Below are 19388 nucleotides of genomic sequence, written 5' to 3'. Positions count from 1 at the left end.
CCATTTTACAGGAAAGGAAGTGGAAAGGTAGGTGAGTAGTTCACTTCACAGCACTACTGGTGGGGAGGCTGGAATTCAAGAGGCAGCCAAGCCAGTCACCCCTTCCCTAACTTCCTGTGTCTTCCAATTTCTGAATTTATGAGGATCATGTGCTGTATTTTCCAGGTCAGAAATACTAAATGTCTTAACATGGCAGGGTGCTTTCTAAGAAATGGAAACAGGTTTTTAAGGAAGATACTAAAGAAAAAAAAGCTAAATATTCCTGCCTCAACACAAATATTAGCAAACCACACCTAACAGTCACATTAAACTAGACAATATCTATTTCACAAAATTAAAGTCTTTTACTAGATTGTTCTAGAAATTCTTTTCAGAAAGTTACAAAACATTTTAAAATTTACTTTTTTTTTTCTTTTATAGAGGCATGTTTTTTATTTATTTATTTATTTGTTTGTTTGGTTTATACATGCACTGGGTACAGTCAGAAGCGCGGGAGGGTGAGAGAATTCACCAGAGCCAGAGCGGGGAGCAGAGCAGGCAGAAGGACCGAAGTACACTGCTGAGGGGAGCAGCGGGCGGCAGGAGAGGTCTGCGCACCATGTGGGACCCTCCTCTGGTGGCCGGGGAGCAGCCGGGAATCGAACCGGCGCTGCAGAGGCTGCGGGCAGCTTCGCAACCCAGCGCTCAACCGCTGCGCCACCGGGGAGGCCCTTAAAATTTACTTTTAAAAAGTGGTTTACCAGTTAACTGCAGAAGCTGCAATCAGCTGCTTCTGCATTCCTTTTTAAAAACCTAATCACTCCAAATTTCAATCTATAAATTCATGCTAACATACTTGTGAATTTGACCTTGAATTAGTAAAGGAACTCATTAACTCATATTGCACTCCACAGATTATATTGTATTTTATAAAATATACTCATACTGATAAAATATTCAAATTGATGCCCTCACCTATAATTTACCTTATAAATTGTCAGTGGAAATGCAAAAAATGGCTCACTGGACCTTTTCCAAAGGTAGACTTTTTATTGAACTATGGTTAGGATATGAACTAAGTTTTCAGATAGGCATAGCCTTCCTTTCTAAAATTCCCTAATAACCAACTGCATAAGAACATTAAGAGGAAAGAGGCTTTCAGTAAATCCCAATGTAAACAGTCAATGAGCTCTATCTGGTCATGTTTAAGGAAGCAACTCCACCCCTTGGAGAGTGGTTAGAGTTCCAGAAAACAATTCAGAAAGCGAAGGAAGTGTTTCACTCTCCTTTTTTAACTAGGAAGGTGAACGAAAACAAGGTGGCAATTTAAAAGCAACGTGGTAGTAAAACAGGTGTAAGTAATGCTATCCCTCCACCCTCCACCAGCCTGGAGAAGGAGCGCGTTTCTATAAAAGTTATAGAGCCGTCAAGGGGACACCAAACGCTACCTTCTTATGGCTCTTATGTTTTATCTATAAAGCTCGGATACTGTGTTACTATGGTGATTTAATACTATGTTTTAAAGGGGGATTATATGATTAATTTTAACAAGGTTGAGAACTGGAGATGTGTGAGAAACAGGATTCTAGCTCACATAATTAAAGTGATGGGGGAAAGTGGGCCTCGTTGGGGGAAGGGAAACCTGTATTATTAAATTATTTCAAGCAACAGGTCAGGATGACTCTAAATTACAAAATAAGGTCATGCTTTTGCAAAGCATGGTTAGGTGATCGTACAAAAACGTGAATGCTCACTGATTAACTCAGGATTTGATTTTACTTCCAGAATGTTTAAAATGAAGCATGCTAGAGAGAAATGGTATAGACAGGATGAAAAGCAAACACCAAGGAGAAGGAATACAACCTGGTTTGTGAATGGAGTGTCATTAATTTCCCTATTATCTTTTCACTACCATTAATAATGCTGAAAATGCTTTTAGCTACATTGTAAGCCCAAAGACAGATTCATTACTCATCTGCTTGGTTCTAATCCCAACTCAATCACTTGCTTAGTGGGCCTTAATTTAGCAAGGTACTTAACCTCTAAACACCTCAGTTTCTTCACCTGGAAAAACCAGGAGAAAGTACCAACCCAAAGGACACTTAGGGAATAAGTGAGATCTGCAGTCGACTTGAGGGTCAGTCCATGATAGGCACAATTCAAAGAAACGCAAGCTGTTACCATCCAAAGAGAAACTCGATTTATATTAAAGTTATGCATCTGCCTAGAATCTTCTGACTCGACTTTGTAACACTTGCAAATGAAGAAAGTGAGGCTGCCTTTCCTTAATCTTGGAGCAACCCAACGGAGCAGAGTCTTTTTGGGGGTGCCACAGCTCAGAGGGGCACTTATTATTCTCGGTTAGTGTACCTTTTTCATTCCTAGTAGGGTGGGGCGTTAGTCATTAAAAGCCTCAAAACATTAAATTCTAAGACTTTTTTTTTTCCTGGACAATTTCCAATAAACTGAAAGTCAGGCAAAGGCCATCTAACAGAGGTTAACTGGAAGGGTTTGGAAACCCCAGGGAATTTACCTTCAGGTTCAGAATCCCTAATTTTTTTTTTAATAGAAATAAGAGATCCTGGTGATTAAAGGTGGGAGAAAACTACAAACCAGCTTGTCCAATTCTCTTGTTTCTAAATGGAGAAACTGAGGTTCAGGGTCAGGTTAATGGGGTTTGTTTTGCTTTTTCAAAGTAATCTGGACAAAACAAAAATCCAAGTCCTTTCCAGTCCGCCATGCTGAGTTAAACACAATGCAAACCCTCTCTGAGAGGCTTCCACCTCAGCTCAAGAAACTCAGGTATGAGAGGCATTCAGAAAGTTGTCTTACCAAACAGACTGACTCTACTGCCCATGAGGCAAGAGAAACCAAATTTCAGTCTTTCCAGAAATGGTCCCATGTGATGAGGGCCAAGACCACCCTGCATTGTGCTTCCCTTGCCTACGAGAGAGTGTGGCAAACACAGGAGAAAAGCATCACTATTCAAACCCCAGACTTGAACCTTCACACTAACCGCTGATGTCAGTCAGCCACTCAAGATTCCACTGGCAGCATCCTGCTTACTTTTGAAGCTGCTTAGGGACCCGGTATGTAAATGGCATGAAGCGAGCGGACAGACAGTTGGAGTACAATCTTCCAGTGAGAATGGGATTTTCCATATCAGCCTCACTGGAAGTTTCCTTTTCCATCTTACAAGCTGAGCAATGACTACACTGGCACAGTAACAAGTGCTGGGTCTTGCTGGAGCTCTCGCTCTGGCTGGAGACAATCAGCAAGTACACCAGAGAAATAGTGCTCGTATGAAACCTAAAAAAGGGACAGAGGTAAATAGATAAGGCAAAGTCCTACTGAGATCAGGTGGTGAGAGACAGTTTCCCAGGTATGGCAACAATCCTGACTTCCAGGAGCAGCTGGAGCAGTCTGTCCAGAAGCAGAGGCCTGGGTGTTTCAGGAAGAAAGAAAGCCACACAAGGATTCTCAGGCTGGAAAGAGTGAGGCATGGCCAAGGAACTAAAAGGACACCAGTTCAGCTAATCCACAGGTGATAAGGAGAAAGTGGCATGATACCAAGTTGCTGTTTAATGCAATGCCCGATCATGCAGAGAACCTCACAGATCTTGGTAAAGAATTGGGATTCTTTTGTAAGGGCCACAGAATGGTTTTAATCAAGAGAACAGCAGTCTGGTCTGCATTTTTGAAGTCCTGATCTGACTGCTACATGGAGGACAATTTGGAAAAAGGAAGAAAAAGAAGCATAAAAAATAATTAAGAGGCTAGAACAGCAGTCTCAGTGAGACCGGCTGGTGGCTTAACTCACGAATGAGAGTGGAGATGGACGGGGTGGACTGCTCTGGGTTTTAGCAAGAGAGATAAATGACAGGTGGACGGTCATTTATGGACTGATAGTTGGGGAAGAAAAAGGCAGTGTGTTACCATTCAATGAGAGGACAAACTAACAAGTTTGGGGGGATATCCAAGAGATCCATTTGGAATATGCTAATTCAGAAATGTCTAGTACATAATTGAACATTCTACTAGGGAAATCGGAGGAAAAGCTACACATTTGGAGGTCACCTACGCAGAGAGGGCATCTGATGCCATGGTAGATGTCGAGACCACTTAGGGAGAAAGTGCAGAGAAACAGAAGAGAACCTAGGACCGAGTTAAGGTACCCCTTTTATTTATTTTTTATTTTATATATATTTTACATTATTTTTCATTTTTGCACAATGTATGCATTCTCGTAATGGTTATAGTCCCCACCGTTCCCACTCCCCCTTGTTTTCATCCTACTCCTTTCTTCCCCCCCCCCCCAATATTGTGTCTCTGGTTTATAGTTGCTTGTTGATTTTGATTTTTACTTTATTATAACTCATGCAATTTGCAGCAACATGGATGGAAATGGAAGGCATTATGCTCAGCAAAATAAGCCAGAAAGAAAAAGAATAATACTGGATGGTGTCACTCATAGCAGGAATTTAGAAAACCTAAATAAGGGACCAGGAAAAAGACTAATTATAATAAAGAAACCTCTTTCAGATGATGGGTAGTGAAGAGACCACCAAAGAAACAAAGGCAAACAACCGGCATGGCTGCGGCCAGTGGCACCGGTGCATGGAGACGAGGAGAGGAGAGGCGTCTATTGACCTGAGCAATGTGGAGGTTTGAGATGAGCTTGTAAGAAAAGCTCTAGCTCAGTAAAGGAAGCAGAAGACAGACTGAAGAGGAATAAAGTGAAGCATGTAGCTAACTCTTCCCCAAAGCAGAGAATTAGGCAGTAATTGAGTGGGAATGAAGAGTCACAAGTGGGCCTTATTTTTAGGATGAAGAACACCAGAAAGTGTTTTTAAGCTGTTGGAAATGTTTCTATAAAGGCAGAGATTTATGATATAGGAGAAAGATAAAACAATAAGGTCTGGACCTTAGATTAGAATTCTGGAGATACTACTCACTTGCTGTGTGGATGAGGTAAAAATAATCGCATCTCACTAAACCTCACCTGTAAAATGGGAATAATAATGTTACCGCAATTTCCCTGAGAAACTAGGCAGCACTCAGAGAGGTGGAGAGAGAGATTTATTTGTCACACCGGCAGGCTCAGTGGGATAGCTCCCAAAAAGTCTGAGTCCCAAATTGTAGGAATGGTAAGGTTTTGCCCCGAATTACAGGAATGGTAAGGTTTTATACAGTTTGTATGCAGGAGCTTGTCACCCCCTCTATCATAGAGTTTCTTTATTGTTTGGGAAGGGGATCAAGGTAGCCATGGCTACTACTGTGGGCAAGCAACACAGGCAGGAACTTTCTGTTCCAGCAAGCAACAGACTCCAAGCAGTAGACTCCAAGCACCTTCCTGCTTCATTTATACCTTACAGGGTGGCTTTGAGGATTAGAAATAATTCCTACAAAATAGCAGTATAGTAGGTACACAATGAAAATAATTGTAATCATTATGAAATGGGAGAGGTGAAAATGAAAAGTTCTGTATGACTTAGTAATAATTGTTAACCTTTTGAGTAACCTACTGCAAGGCAGCCTTAAGAGCTGCTTCTCCTACCTTTCAGTGCATAGGGGGTGTCAGGTAGGAATCAAGTCTGTCAAACTGCAGCATCACCCAACCTTTAGTTATATGTGCCTCAAGGCTTTCTTACACAAGTGCACCATTTATCTGCCTGAGATGTGCGTTTCTCACATTCCCTGCTCAAAGATCCAGGTGACAAGATGACACTGACCCAAGATGTCTGGGGCTAAGAGTAGGCCACACACTGCCAAATGCAGGGCCACACCTATCTGCTTGAAAAACTTCGGATCATTCTAACAGAGGACAGAGACCCCTCCAGCCCCTCACCCACATAAGCCTGACAAAGTCAATGTGAATCATAACTGGAGAATCAAAAAGCATCCAAACCAGAAGGAACAGCAGAGATCTGATTCAGTTCTCCCATTATCCATGAAGTAGCTGGGCCCTCGGGGGAGACGTCCTGTGCCTCTCAGCACAGAGCAAGGCAGAAGCAGAATCAAAACCTACACCAACGTCTCCCAGCTGCTACTCACCATGCTTTCTACCCACTTGCCTGACGGTTTGATTGTTTTATCCAACACCATGGGCAGAGCAGAACCCATGGGGTGAAACTCAGGGTGTAGACTAAACCAAGGATGAAAAACAAGGGAGGAAAGTGATTCAATTTTTTTTTTTTTTTAATTTATGCAAGCACTGAGTACAGTCAGAAGTGCAGGAGGGTGAGAGAATTCACCAGAGCCAGAGCCGAGAACAGAACAGGCAGACTGACGAAGTACACTGCTGAGGGGCGCAGTGGGCATGGCAGGAGAGGTCTGCGCGCCATGTGGGACCCTCGCTAGGTGGCCGGGGAACCAACCGGTGCTGCAGAGGCTGCGGGCAGCTTCACAACCCAGCGCTCAACTGCTGCGCCACCGGGGAGGCCCTGAAAGTGATTCAATTTTGAAAAGTAGAGACGAGGGGTGCAGAGGAGATGCACAGAGGAGAGGTCTGGGCAGGCAGACACTAAAGCACACATTATATGTATGTGGGCTTTGAATTCTTCAGTTATCTGAACTTCTATTTTTTGACAATACATTTTTATTATTTCTGAAATAAATGTTTAAATGTTTGGCTACATTATGCTGTGAGGGCTCTCGTGGAGGCAGTATGCTTCAGGAGGCAATGTGCCATGGGACCGGCGGTCAGACTAATTTGGCTTCCAAAGGCAGCTCTACCACTTGCTAATAGCGGACATTATGAAAATGATAACCTTACCAATGTGTACCTTTCTAGCACAGGAAAAGAATATAGCACCTAACAGAGACAGTACAACAGCAGATAGCACTTGACCACACGTGTATCTGGGCTGCATTCTAAGTCATTCGACTACGCCTCTGCCACTGAAAAGACTGTCACTTCATTTCTCGCCCATGTCATGTGGGTGCTCCCAAATGCAATGTATAGGGTAACAACATGGGAGCTGACTTTCTGGGTTCTAGAAGAGGAAGCACAGACATGGAAAGGAATGGATTGGGCATTATCTCATTAAGCCTCTTCAGATGGTTCAGTTAGTGCTTTGACCAACTCAAGTAGGCTGCCAACTGTGGAGCGCAAGCAAGGAACACAATATGAAATGGAACAAAACTTTTCTATTTCCTCAAAGAGACTGATTTCATCAATAACAATGTGAAGTTTTTTGAGAGTGATCCCAGCACTGTGATTTCACTATTCCTCTCCCCCATGAGCTAGTTCAAGTGCAGTAAAGGGAGCAGAAACTCTAGATTGGGTTTAAGAGTATCTGTTTCTTCCCCAGCTCTATAATTACATAAGTGTGACCATAAACAAGTCATTTCATCTCTACGGCTCTTGGTTTCCTTTTATAAAATGGAAGGTTTGAATCAAGAATTTCATTGTTAAAGCCAGTGGTCTTTTTTTTTTTCCCTAATATTTATTTATTTATTTATGCAAGCACTGGGTACAGTCAGAAGCACAGGAGGGTGAGAGAATTCACCAGAGCTAGAGCGGAGAGCAGAACAGGCAGACTGATAAGTACACTGCTGAGGGGAGCAGAGGGCGGCAGGAGAGGTCTGCGCAACATGTGGGACCCTCACCCGGTGGCCAGGGATTGAACCAGCGCTTCTCAACGGGTAGCTTCTCAACCCAGCGCTCAAATGCTGCGCCACAGGGGAGGCCCAAAGCCAGTGGTCTTATTCTCACACATCTCCAAAGCCTCCCATAGCTGGAGCCCACGCCCTGACAGCACACGTCTCTCTCTCTCCCCAGCAGCTCCATCTGCTCTGCCTGAACAATCTTGAGGCTCGCTTGAGGTCTCTCCTCTGCTTTGCGCCTCAGGACAGATGGCTTCTAGGCTCCCCCTTCCACATATCTACTTCCGGCTGTCCTTGCAGACTAAACATAAATCTCACCCACCGTAAGGAGTTTTCTGGGCCTTTCAGTCTTCGCTAACCTCACTCAGTCCTTTTGGATACATATGGCTTCATGTGTCTTCCTGGAGCAGACTGAGAAACACAGCAAAGGCAGAGCTCCAAGTCTGATTGCCGTTATCACCCAACAATGATACATATTCTGAAACCACTTGCTCTTTTGTAAAAGAGACACCACCGTCACCTATCGCCCAGTTGCTGGGAATAAATGAGGTATTAACGTGAAGGTGGACAGCACACTGGCTAGAATCAAGCAGGAAGTCAAATATTAATGTCCTCCCTTGCGCTCTGTTTAGTGACTGGTCTTCCCACAGGGTGAGCTACTGGGAAAGGTATTCACTTGGGAGATGGACCCAAAGGTTGTGCCAGCAGCCCAAGAGGACGTTGGGCAAGTCACAATGTCGCTGCTGCTTAGATGTTTTTCAACTGACGGTAACAGTGCTGATTCTCATTTCTTGTGACAGGAGGATAAAATGAGATAATACAAGAGGAAGCACTTTCCTTTGAAAAGCTTCTGGCATTATTATCTTTCATAAGTCCTGGTTTCTGAAAGAAAAATCTTAAAACAACACAAGAGACAGCAAGATGTCAATGTTAGCAGGTGATTTGATGATGGCGGTGGAAATCCCACTCTTGATACAGACTAGACATGTCAGAAAGTTGTATTACTGCTCCTTGGGGGTAGAAAAGCAGAGATACCAAAAAAGATAAGGAAGCTTTCTTTGGGGGACATATTCACCTGGGGCAATACTCATCTCTCATGCTGACACATTTTCTAAGTGTAAGCAATGCCATAAACACATCTGGGGGGCTTTGTGGGCCTCAGAATCTGGGCATAGCCATTTGACAGGGCTTCTCCTAACTAACATAAAACTGGTGACATTAAACCCTCTGTATTTATTGTAAATGACTTATTATTATGCCTTCTGCATTAAAGCATGTCAAGGATAGGAGTGGGGAAGCAGAAAAGAAAAAAACACAGTATCCAAACTAAAGTAACCCACTTAGTTTGCATCAATTTGAAGTTATCAACACTTTTAGGGTGAATAATATAAGACCACATCAGAAAGAACCATTGCACACAGCAGGGATTAAAGTCTACCCATAAAGGAACATTTTAGCCCCAAATCATTTTGTGAAAAAATATGAAGAATGTGATTAGAAGAGGGTAGTTTAGAAATTGGTTATTTTGAAAGAACTATATTATTCTAACCAAAAAGAAATTAACATTATTAGTGAAGAAAAGACTTTAGAACTATAGCATAACGATTCTGCTTTTCTTTCATTTCAGATTATAATCGTCCATGTAGGTGAGTGGAGGTTTATGTGTTGGAGTAAAATGAAAAAGAGGGGTGTGTATGTTGGGGGGAGGGAGACTGTACATTTCTTCTAATATTAGTTTACAAAGTTCACTAAGGAATAACTCTCCCAAATAGATCACCACTCTAACAAGAAGTCATGTGAAAATACATTTTCTTATTCTTCCTTGTTAAACACCTAATCGCATTTCTAAAACATTTCAGCTTTATTAATTTGTATAAATACGCCCTTGCCATAATTTGCAATACATTTTATAAGTGACTGGAGGAGATTTCACGCATTGCTAATTCATACATATACATGTGAAGTTTGCATTAAATATCTAAATAAAACCCTACTCCCTTGCATGCTATTTTTAGAATAGGATAAAGAAGAGACAAGAGGCCTCTTGTTACAAGGATGGACCCTCTCAAAATTAAGGCTATTCTGTTTTAAGCACCAACCCACAACTGAAAATCTCTGGTACCTGGATGGTAAGAGGCCCAAGTCTGGAAATACTATAATGGTTGATGGGCTTTTAAAAATAACATGTTAGAACCAGGGGAAACAGTGATTATAAGGGGCTGGGCAATATTCCAAAGCTGCTTTGCTTCTTAGTACTCTTTTTGCTTTTGAGAACACTTTTAAAAAAACTCCTTTGACTACCAATTCTCAGGTCACACCTTTTTATTTATTTATTTATTTGTTTGTTTGTTTGTTTATTTTTTTTTAATTTTTTTTTTTAAGATTTATTTATTTATACAAGCACTGGGTACAGTCAGAAGCGCGGGAGGGTGAGAGAATTCACCAGAGCCAGAGCGGGGAGCAGGGCAGGCAGAAGGACCGAAGTACACTGCTGAGGGGAGCAGCGGGCGGCAGGAGAGGTCTGCGCGCCATGTGGGACCCTCCTCCGGTGGCCGGGGAGCAGCCGGGGATCGAACCGGCGCTGCAGAGTCTGCGGGCAGCTTCGCAACCCAGCGCTCAACCGCTGCACCACCGGGGAGGCCCATGTTTATTTATTTATTTAATTTTTGGTGGGACCCTCGCTCGTGGCCAGGGAACGAACCGGCACTGCAGAGGCTGTGGGCAACCTCGCAGCCCAGGGCTCAACCGCTGCGCTAACAGGGGAGGCCCAGTTCACACCATTTTTACATTAATGACCAATAAAGAACGACACTGCTACTATCAAGTGTCGAAAAGACCCAAACATCCTCTTCCCCACATGATCTAAAAACACAAAAACCCTTTCAGGCCTGTCAGGATTGGGACACTAAAATACTATGATAGGATCTTCCAGAAAATGGGCACACATTTGATAGCTTTCTTGGAACATATTATGGCACTTACTACTTAGACTGACATTTTCTAAAACTTCTGCCACTAAAATTGGCATTTTTAACATAGAATGTATGTACAGTCTGATAGCTTAATTCTCCATTAAAATTAAAAAGAGACAACATTCAAATGGACCAATATGTTACTGCAAAAATAATGCTTCAAATGTAATGAACAATAATCATGGTAGACATTGCTTAAAAGTAAGATGAAGATGATTGTTTCCTCATTGCATTAAGAGTGCTAGTAATTTATAGTTTTATAAAGTAAAAAAAACACCTTTTCTAAAATTGTTACCATTAACCAGAGGCTCTTAAAATGTTTAACTCTCAGATTATTAGAGTTATTTTAGAGTTCATATAATGTTTAATCTTTCCAGGAGACAGTTTATCAAAACGGAATTATTTAGGAGGTGTTTAGGTGATTTTGTTTTCTTAGTCTGAAAATTTATCAAAAATGCTTTTCCCCCAGAGATACCATTCATAGTCACCTAAACAAAACACAAGACTCTACTCAGCAGCGTGCCATTTAAATAGCTGCAAATCTTTGAACAAGATAGCCTATGCCATTTAAATTTTAAGTTTTGGTGCAGGAAAAGCAAAGTCTCCATCATACTCACAAGGCGATGGAGTCACATGATATTACTTGGTTCAGTCAAATATATTCATATTTTCATGAAAATTCAACAGTACCAGATAAACACCAACCATTCTTAATCATGGTTTGAGTCTGATAACCAAAGTCAAAAATGTAATGTCATGCAAAGTGCATCTCACAGACTGAGCAACGCAGCAGCGTAAGCTTTAAGCGCAGTGGTGGTGTCAAATAAAAACCCCAGGAAGGGAGAACCGGCTACTCGCCTTGGCGCATAGGTGTTTTCAATCATGGTTAAACAGACAGAATGTTAAGAATGGTATGGTTTTTATTTTCCATAGCAGGTTTATTGACACTTTTTTTTCTAGTAAAGTTTAAAAATCTGACACTACCTGTCCACATAGAAGGGGAAACAAAACTTGGTCAAAGTCTGTAGAACTTCCTGTGGAGAGAAAGAGAGATAATTTATACATCTAATGGGGCCAATAAATCTGACATTAAGCACGGCACACAATCTAGCAACTTTACCCTAAAGAAAGAGGAGACAGATGAAGAAATATGGGCTTTATCAATTACATGGGAGGAGTACCAGGCAGTCAATCATGAGAAATAATAAACATGATCAAACTTCATTAAAAATGAAAAATTAATCAAGAATCACACATGGGCAAGCAGCAGGAGCCATGCAGGAAGGCTCTGAAGGGAGGGGGGCGGTTGGGTTGCTGAGTGTTAACACCCCTCCAGGGACCATCTCCAGCCTGACCATATGGATCAGAGTGAATAACACCGAGCCACATGGGTTTGGCCTGGCAGGGCCGCTGTTGCTGGCACCGTGCTCGCCTGTTACCTAGGAACAGAGGGGGCCGGGATTAGACAACGCTTCCCGACATCAATAGGCCAAATCGCAAGCAGAATAGAAAGCCAACTGGAAGATAATTGTCCCTGAACATTGTCAACTGCATTTTCAGAGTTTAAAACTTCGTTTACTTACTTCATAAGGAAGTTGCCATGTTTGGCATAAATTTATTTTGTTACCAAACCTTAACAATTTCAAGGATGTGCTATTTTTAGTTAAATGTCGTTATCATAATTGGACACACTTACCTGATTATAATTTATGAAAATCCAAAGCAAACGACCAGCTTAAATGTCTTTAATAAATATGTAGGTACATAAAACCAAGGACATTACTCAGGGGGGAGGCAGGAGTACAAAAGATACAAAAAGTAGAGTGCCATTTCAAAAACATTCATAAAAGAGAAGCTTCTCACATTAAGAATACTACCCGAGGAGGCACAATATATTCAGTGGTGTGTGTTTTCCCAACAGACACATTTCACGTTCACAGCCTATGCACACATAGCTAAAAACATATACAGATAATTATTACTTCCTTCACAGAATTTTTCTCTAACTTGAGTTAATTGATCTGAAGACTGTGGACAGTCCACAGTTGGTGCTTATATTAAGTTCATAGACCAATGTTATAAATCTTAAAAAAAATTCCTTTCATGTATTTGATTTGCTTTTTTAACTATTAAAAATCCCAACTTCAAGACAAAATGAAGAACACATTTTTCAGTCATTGAGAAGCTGGTTCAAATTAAAATAACCTACCCATTGCAAATCCTAATCCAAGTGATAAATTAAAGATCAGTTTACAAATGTAGCACTTTTCTAACCAATAATAATGAATTATCAATGCTAACTGAATTGATGCTTCTCGCTTCATTTATTTTTCAAACCAGTTCTATCATTCAAGAAATAAACCACATCAATCTAATAACCCACTCAATGAAGCAGAAAGCACACGGACTTGCCCTGCCAGAGCATGTTCCGCCTACATGATTCAATTGAGCATATCCTATTTTTTAATATCATTTTGGACTGGTCCTGTGTATATCACGGCACTGTTAAGGCATGTGAAGTAGTAAATGACAAGGAAACTGAAAAATGAAAAAGAGTGGGAAAGAATACCCCAACACATTCAAAGAGGCCTCCTGGAAATATTAGTTAATGCCATAATGTGGCATTCAGAAGTCCTTATTTCTGGCTTTAAAACTCATTATGCTTAAATAAATGGCAATGGCGAAGACAGAGTCAGAAAAGCCATGGCCATTTCTCAGTGCAGTATTATTATCAGACAACTAGTGAAAAAGAGATCACCTAAAGCAGTCATGCTAATGTCTGCAGTTTTAAATAAAAAATACTGCAACCCACTCTTACAAGTTACACACCCCAATAAAATACCTTACAAGTTCCTGTTCACTTCAAGTTTAAACACCACAAAGCATCCCTTTGACTTCACAGTCCATGCACTGAGCATTCTTTACAACTCAGTACCCAGTGCTCACTCAATGCCAACATCAGTTACAAAGACGGTTCTCCTCTGCCCCTCAAAAGTTACAGGTGCAGAAACACTTCTCTTCTCTATGCTGGAGTTGAGCTGCCAAAAGACCTCAAGATTTTTGAAAGAAAGGACCCCCATGGCTACAAAAAAGCATTGTGCTCTACAGCGGAGTCAAAGAGATCTAATCTGCCCAACTTATTACTCCCGACAATATATAGAAACTACTTACCACTTTCTAATGTCAAGAGTAATAACCAACCGTGAACTTGTCTGTCAGATAATATTAGAACAAATATCAAAATACCCAATGTAGGCTGAGTATAACCCACCTCCCAAGAGCTTTCCTTTTTACCCAAGAAAGCAGTGATAAGTCTAATTAAGCAAGGGGGTAGGGGGAGGGGAGAAGAGAAGGGAATATAGGCAAATGTTTGTGCACCACAATATGTTTCTTCATGTTTGTGATATTACAAGAGCTTGATATTCCAATTTAAGTCAAACAAGACAGTGGTGTGCTGTCAGAGGAGAAAACCAAAATGAGCATCTACCCTGTGTTAGGCATATTCACACATTATCTCAATCAAAACTGAAAAAAAAAATCTACTTCTTAGTTTGGGAAGGGAAGGATAGGAAGAGGGAGGGAAAAACAAGCCAAGTTTCTTGCAAATAAAATTGCTGAAATAAAACAATTGTCTTAATACCACTGTTATCCCTATAGATAAACTTTTAAATACCGTATCCTCTTTTTCAACAAAACTCCACAAATATTGGAATATAAAAGGTACCATTCTCCAAGAGTGGGGATTTTAAACCCCTGATTTAAACATATTTTGAGCATTATACTTGTAAGAGAGTGTCTTGCAATAATAATTTTACTGAGAAAATAGTCACCAGCCCGTCACCAGCCCCTTTCTCTTTCTAGAACCTGTCTTTGGCTTGGGAACTTTCTTTGTAGATGGTAATTTTCCTGCTTTCTCCCCCCTTTTTCTTGGCTACACCAGCTTTTTCAGACAACCAGCCTCAGTACAACCTCAACTACTGCCACATAAATCGGATCTTTGAGATGCAGTACAGCTGATGAAATGTAAATGACCTCATTGCTAAGGCAGGGGGTGGGGAAGATCGTGCCAGCTCTCTAGATCAATTCCCAAGTTTATATTTTCACAAATCTTTTTATGTACAGTTTGATTTTTTAACATTTTAATGAGCAAAAAAAAGTGAATCTATAGTAGCCAGCCACCACAGTTAAAGTGCAGGGCATGAACTGGATCCCAGGGGGGACCAGTCCACCGTGTCACCACTGGCTTTAGGACATTTGCCACCTGGTTCCATGTCCCCAGGTTCCAACTCTTTTCATAATCAAAACACTGCTGACATTATAAACCCCAGACGGGTTTTCTAAAATCCCTCCCAATCAATATATCCAACACATAACTTATAGGAGACAACACTGGGCTCATTGATTAAGGTGAGTTCAGTAGCAAAGTTTTCAAAATAAATGAGACAAGAATATAGCATTCAACCCCTTTGTGTCACCAGACAATTTATGAAACAGGCAATTTCCAAAAGGGCTTTTCTTTCTAACAAAATATATGATACTTCATGTGGGAAGAAATAAGAACAGAGGAGGCAGGGGGGAGGCGTGAGGGGCAGGCCATGGCACAGACCTTTCAGTTCTGCACAGATTCAACAGCAGTTCACATACACAGCATCACAGCATCGTGGAAAAACAACATCTACAAAACTCTGCCCACCAGGAGATATCCAAGCCTCAGAATAGGAAGCAAAAATGTGAAAGCAACACACCCAACACTGCATTCACTTGCAAATGAAAATCAGAAGTGAACTCAAGATTCATCCAGGGTCTTCTTTGGATTCTGTTCACCCAATTTGAATTCTTATCCATTCAGAAGACCTATCAAGGGAACTTACTCCAATCTGCAGAAAGTAGGTGATGTTCTGCTGAAAATGAGCCATTTTCTTGAAATCCTGGTAAAGTTTTACATTCATATGCTATCCGTCATAGAATCCTATCTGGAAGCAAATCTTGGAAATTCAACACAGTTAACTGGTTCAGCATGCAAAGGCTCAACCAATTAATTCACCCTGAATTCGGGGTGCTGGCTGGGGGTATGTAAGAGACCCTACAACCATCACCAGTTCAGATGTCAAATACTTTGTTTTCACTGCTTCATTGAAAGCCATAACAGAAATTACTTGTATTGGCAGATGAAAACAACTGACTGTCATGCACTAACATACACACCCCACAAATAAATGCCATCTGAAAGACAAAAGCGCAGGCTGATTACAATGCCCATTGGGGTTACAGAATGTTGGGAGATGAGGCAGGTTCTCAATAGTTCAAAAGGAAAAAGAAAATGTGTGCAGGAAAACATTTTAAATGAAGGAAAGAGATAGCTTGAATAAATGAATGCATTTTAAAATATGTAAAGCCAGAAGCAGCCCCTTTGTAGCTTATTGAAAGCCGGTATAGCAATTGATAATTTACCTTTGTCCAAGAAAAAAGAGTGAAGGAGGCAGAGACAGGGAGACGGTGGCAGAACATTTCCTGACTTTCTTATATCTAATTTATTGGTTCATTTCAAAATGTTGATGTGTGTGATGAAAAGACCATTGGAGCTCAGATTCCTAAAATAGTCTGTTTCTACACTTAATTTTTTTAATAGCATGAGGGAAAGGATGGCCCTCTAAGTCCTGCAACTGAGATCAGTGCAACTGACTTGAAAGAAAAGCCTTTGATGAATGATCTTAAAACTCAAGTCGAGAGTTAAAAACAGAACACACACAAAATCCAAAACATACAAAAAGCTAACAAAATTTCCACTTTAAGCCATTTCAAGTTAAAACCAGGGACTCCAAGTGAAAGCTAGCAGAGGTTTTCATGTTTATGATTAAGAAGGGTAAAACAGCATGGTAAGTAGTTCTTAGAAGCTTAATTAGCACCAAGTTCAAGAATGTTGATCAGAAATTTCCTACATTAGGAAATACAATTTTTCTCCTTCACTACAAATATCAAATTAAATCCAAGATCCATACCACAGTTAGAAGCAAACTCTTTATTTATTTATTTTTTTAGTGAGGAAAAGCTTTGAATAAGGGATTTTACAGAAAGGCTTTTCAACACCCGAACATAAAAGCTGGGTCAGATTTCTAACAACGCTGCGCAAATGCTGGAGTCTGCTCCCTTTCTTTGGTATATTTCAATATTTACTACCAGTTTACTCTGAACAAACTTTAGTTAATTTTGAGACATACCTATGCTATAATTATGCTAATTTGTATAATGCCTAATATAGTCAATGTTGCAATTTAAAGATAAAATTAAAATGAAATAGGAATGCAACCTATTCTACAAAATGTATGATATCAACTTTGTATCTGAATTATCAAAGATATCACAGGTGGAATGTTTGGTACAGTAGAGTCAATCTCTAGAACTACTTTCAAGTGTAATTTTCAAAAATACTGGATCTTTAAAAAAAACATTTTTAATTTAATGAAATTCACTTTAGCCTTTGTATATTTTCCTTTCTTCAAAAAACCACTTAGAACAAAGTTGTTCCCAAATTACATTATTACATAGAACAAAGTTGCTCCCAAATTAATGGATTTCAAATGACATTAAAATGAAATCCCTTCTAAGATTTCATTTTATTAACATAAAGTCTTAGAGCAAAGGGGTTGAAAATGAGAGTGCTATATATTTATAAGGTCAATGTTAAACACCAATAAACTTCTTGACACTGGTTTCCAATGCTTTCAACAATGATTTGGTTGCAATCTCTTACAATTACCTTCAGTAACATCAGAAACATAACTCCTTGGACTGTAAATATTATTACTCTATTTTACCTGGTTTGTTTTGTTAAACATTTTCAATTCCATTATCTGAACATTTATGGCATCAACATCGCATCAAGGAAGAAGGGTTGGGGGAGAGAAGGGATACATATCACAGCACATACCAAAGGGATACAGTCCCAACAGTAAAACTGCAAACACGATTTCACTGAAGACACAACTTGCCCTCAGGAAGATACTGCTTAAAAAAAAAAAAGAGCATTGATAGAATACTATTTCATAAGCACATTAAAAGCTGTCAGCTTTTAAATATTTTTAATGCACCCAAAAATGTGCACAGATGGACAACTTTTCTGCTTACATTAGTCTAGAAAAAAAAATCTTTCATTATCAAGCTCAAAGTCTTTGAATTTTTTAAACTTAATTGTGCCTCTATTTCTCAGAATTCACACCCCAAGGCCAAAGCTTTCCTGCCACCAGTCCTTCAAATCTGACTTGGACATTACACGGGAGGAGGCTCCAAGCCTCCCTGAGGTCTCACTCCTTTTACAACACACGAAAAAGCAGTCGATAATGGGCCCAGGCTGAATTCACTGCTTTCCACATCTCCTCCTGGGACACAAGCTAGCAGATGTGATAAAAACTGTGTCAGAGAAGGGGCTCTAGTTTGTGCCTTAATGATAACTTAAACCTGTACACCAACACAACCAAAGGACTAACAGAACTGGCTGTTACCTCTCTCTCCTGCCAATCTTGAATAACTCTGAACTAAATTAGCACCTCGACCCACAACATCCCTTGCCACCCCACCAAATCCATTCTAATTTTAAAAGATAAATGAATTCAGCAAACACGTCGGCGGCACAAGTGTCTGGGCTATGTGTCTCTCTGTGTGTGTGTCCTATAATTAAGCCCTAACACATATTTCATGTTGCTGATGTTTTCTCAAGGTATGACTGTACATTCTGAAAGGACGGCCTGGCATGTTTCCTCTGACTGCCGCCCTGGTAACCACGTTAACATGTACCACTGGCAGACATACGGTTTCCAAAAAGTGCCTAGAGGTCTAAAAATTATTTTTAAATATGCTCAACCATGGGAAAGACAAGTGATATTCTGAGGTACGGAAACCTTCTAATTATTAAAATTTATACAGGAGAGTTTTTAAAACCGTGGGTGGCTGTACTTTCCTTTGAACTTGTAAGAACTCTTTGTCTTACTTAATGATAGGGCCCCCAAAAAATAGGTTTAAACGTGTACTTCTGATAACATTTTCTAAATTTTATAATTCAGCCTTCGATGATAGACCCCTGTTACCCAGTATCTTGAAAGCCTATTCAGTCACAATTGCATACCCACTTAATCAGCAATCATTGTTCTGGGATGCGGGACTCGGTCGTCAAGACAAGCACCAAAACCTTAAAAAAAAAAAATTTTTTTTTTTTCCAGAACTGGCATAAGAAAAAAGTGATCTTTGTCAGACAAGGACAAATTTATGCAAATCTTTTATAAACATTCACAAACATTTATTTAGCTTTTGAAATGTTGGCCTCATTTGAGAGCATGAAAATGAGGGGGAAGTAGGAAAACGCAAAGGACAGCTTAGAAGCTGGTACACGACATAAATATTCAGAAGGAAGATTATAGGATTCATGTTAGGCTGTCTTAGGCTTCTCCAAAGTCCACACAGAATAGCAAAGAACAAAACTAACGAGAAGTACGGCAGATGTTAGACAATGCATCAGCCTCTTTTCCTCTCTCGCTTGGCTATACTTGGGCGCTTTTATATTTTCTTTCAATATGGTTAGGTCATTCAAGGATTCTCCTATAGACTCTGTATTGTGGCTACAGATCTATAAGCTGGAGGTCTGTCAGCTTTCCAAAAGTTTCCAATGAAAAGGCATTATGCAAATTCTACCTCTCTTACCCTCTTTCAGGGGGGAAAAAAGCCTCCAGTATGCAGTCACCGGAGTATTGGAAGCCCCAGACTTCATTTCTGTATAGCTGTGTTTGCCTCAGGGCCACGCTGCTTGTTTTGACAGTGGATCCCCCTAGATAGTTGGGA

At 40.4% G+C, this 19388-nt stretch overlaps 1 protein-coding gene across 1 annotated transcript in view; it reads right to left on the bottom strand.

Moving 5' to 3' along the window:
- DENND1A (DENN domain containing 1A) overlaps positions 1 to 19388 on the bottom strand; it is a gene marked incomplete at both ends in the record, with an annotated part of 451205 nt that overhangs the window by 294367 nt on the left and 137450 nt on the right. Inside the window, one exon of the mRNA XM_084237464.1 lies at positions 11544 to 11593. Coding sequence (XP_084093590.1) covers positions 11544 to 11593 — 50 coding nt within the window. The remainder of the gene's footprint in view (positions 1 to 11543; positions 11594 to 19388) is intronic.

This window comes from Talpa europaea, assembly GCF_964194135.1.
Source record: "Talpa europaea genome assembly, chromosome: 7".
In the NCBI taxonomy this organism is placed as follows: domain Eukaryota; kingdom Metazoa; phylum Chordata; class Mammalia; order Eulipotyphla; family Talpidae; genus Talpa; species Talpa europaea.
Note: the sequence above shows the minus strand (reverse complement) of the source record. Positions and strands in the feature narration are given on the sequence as shown.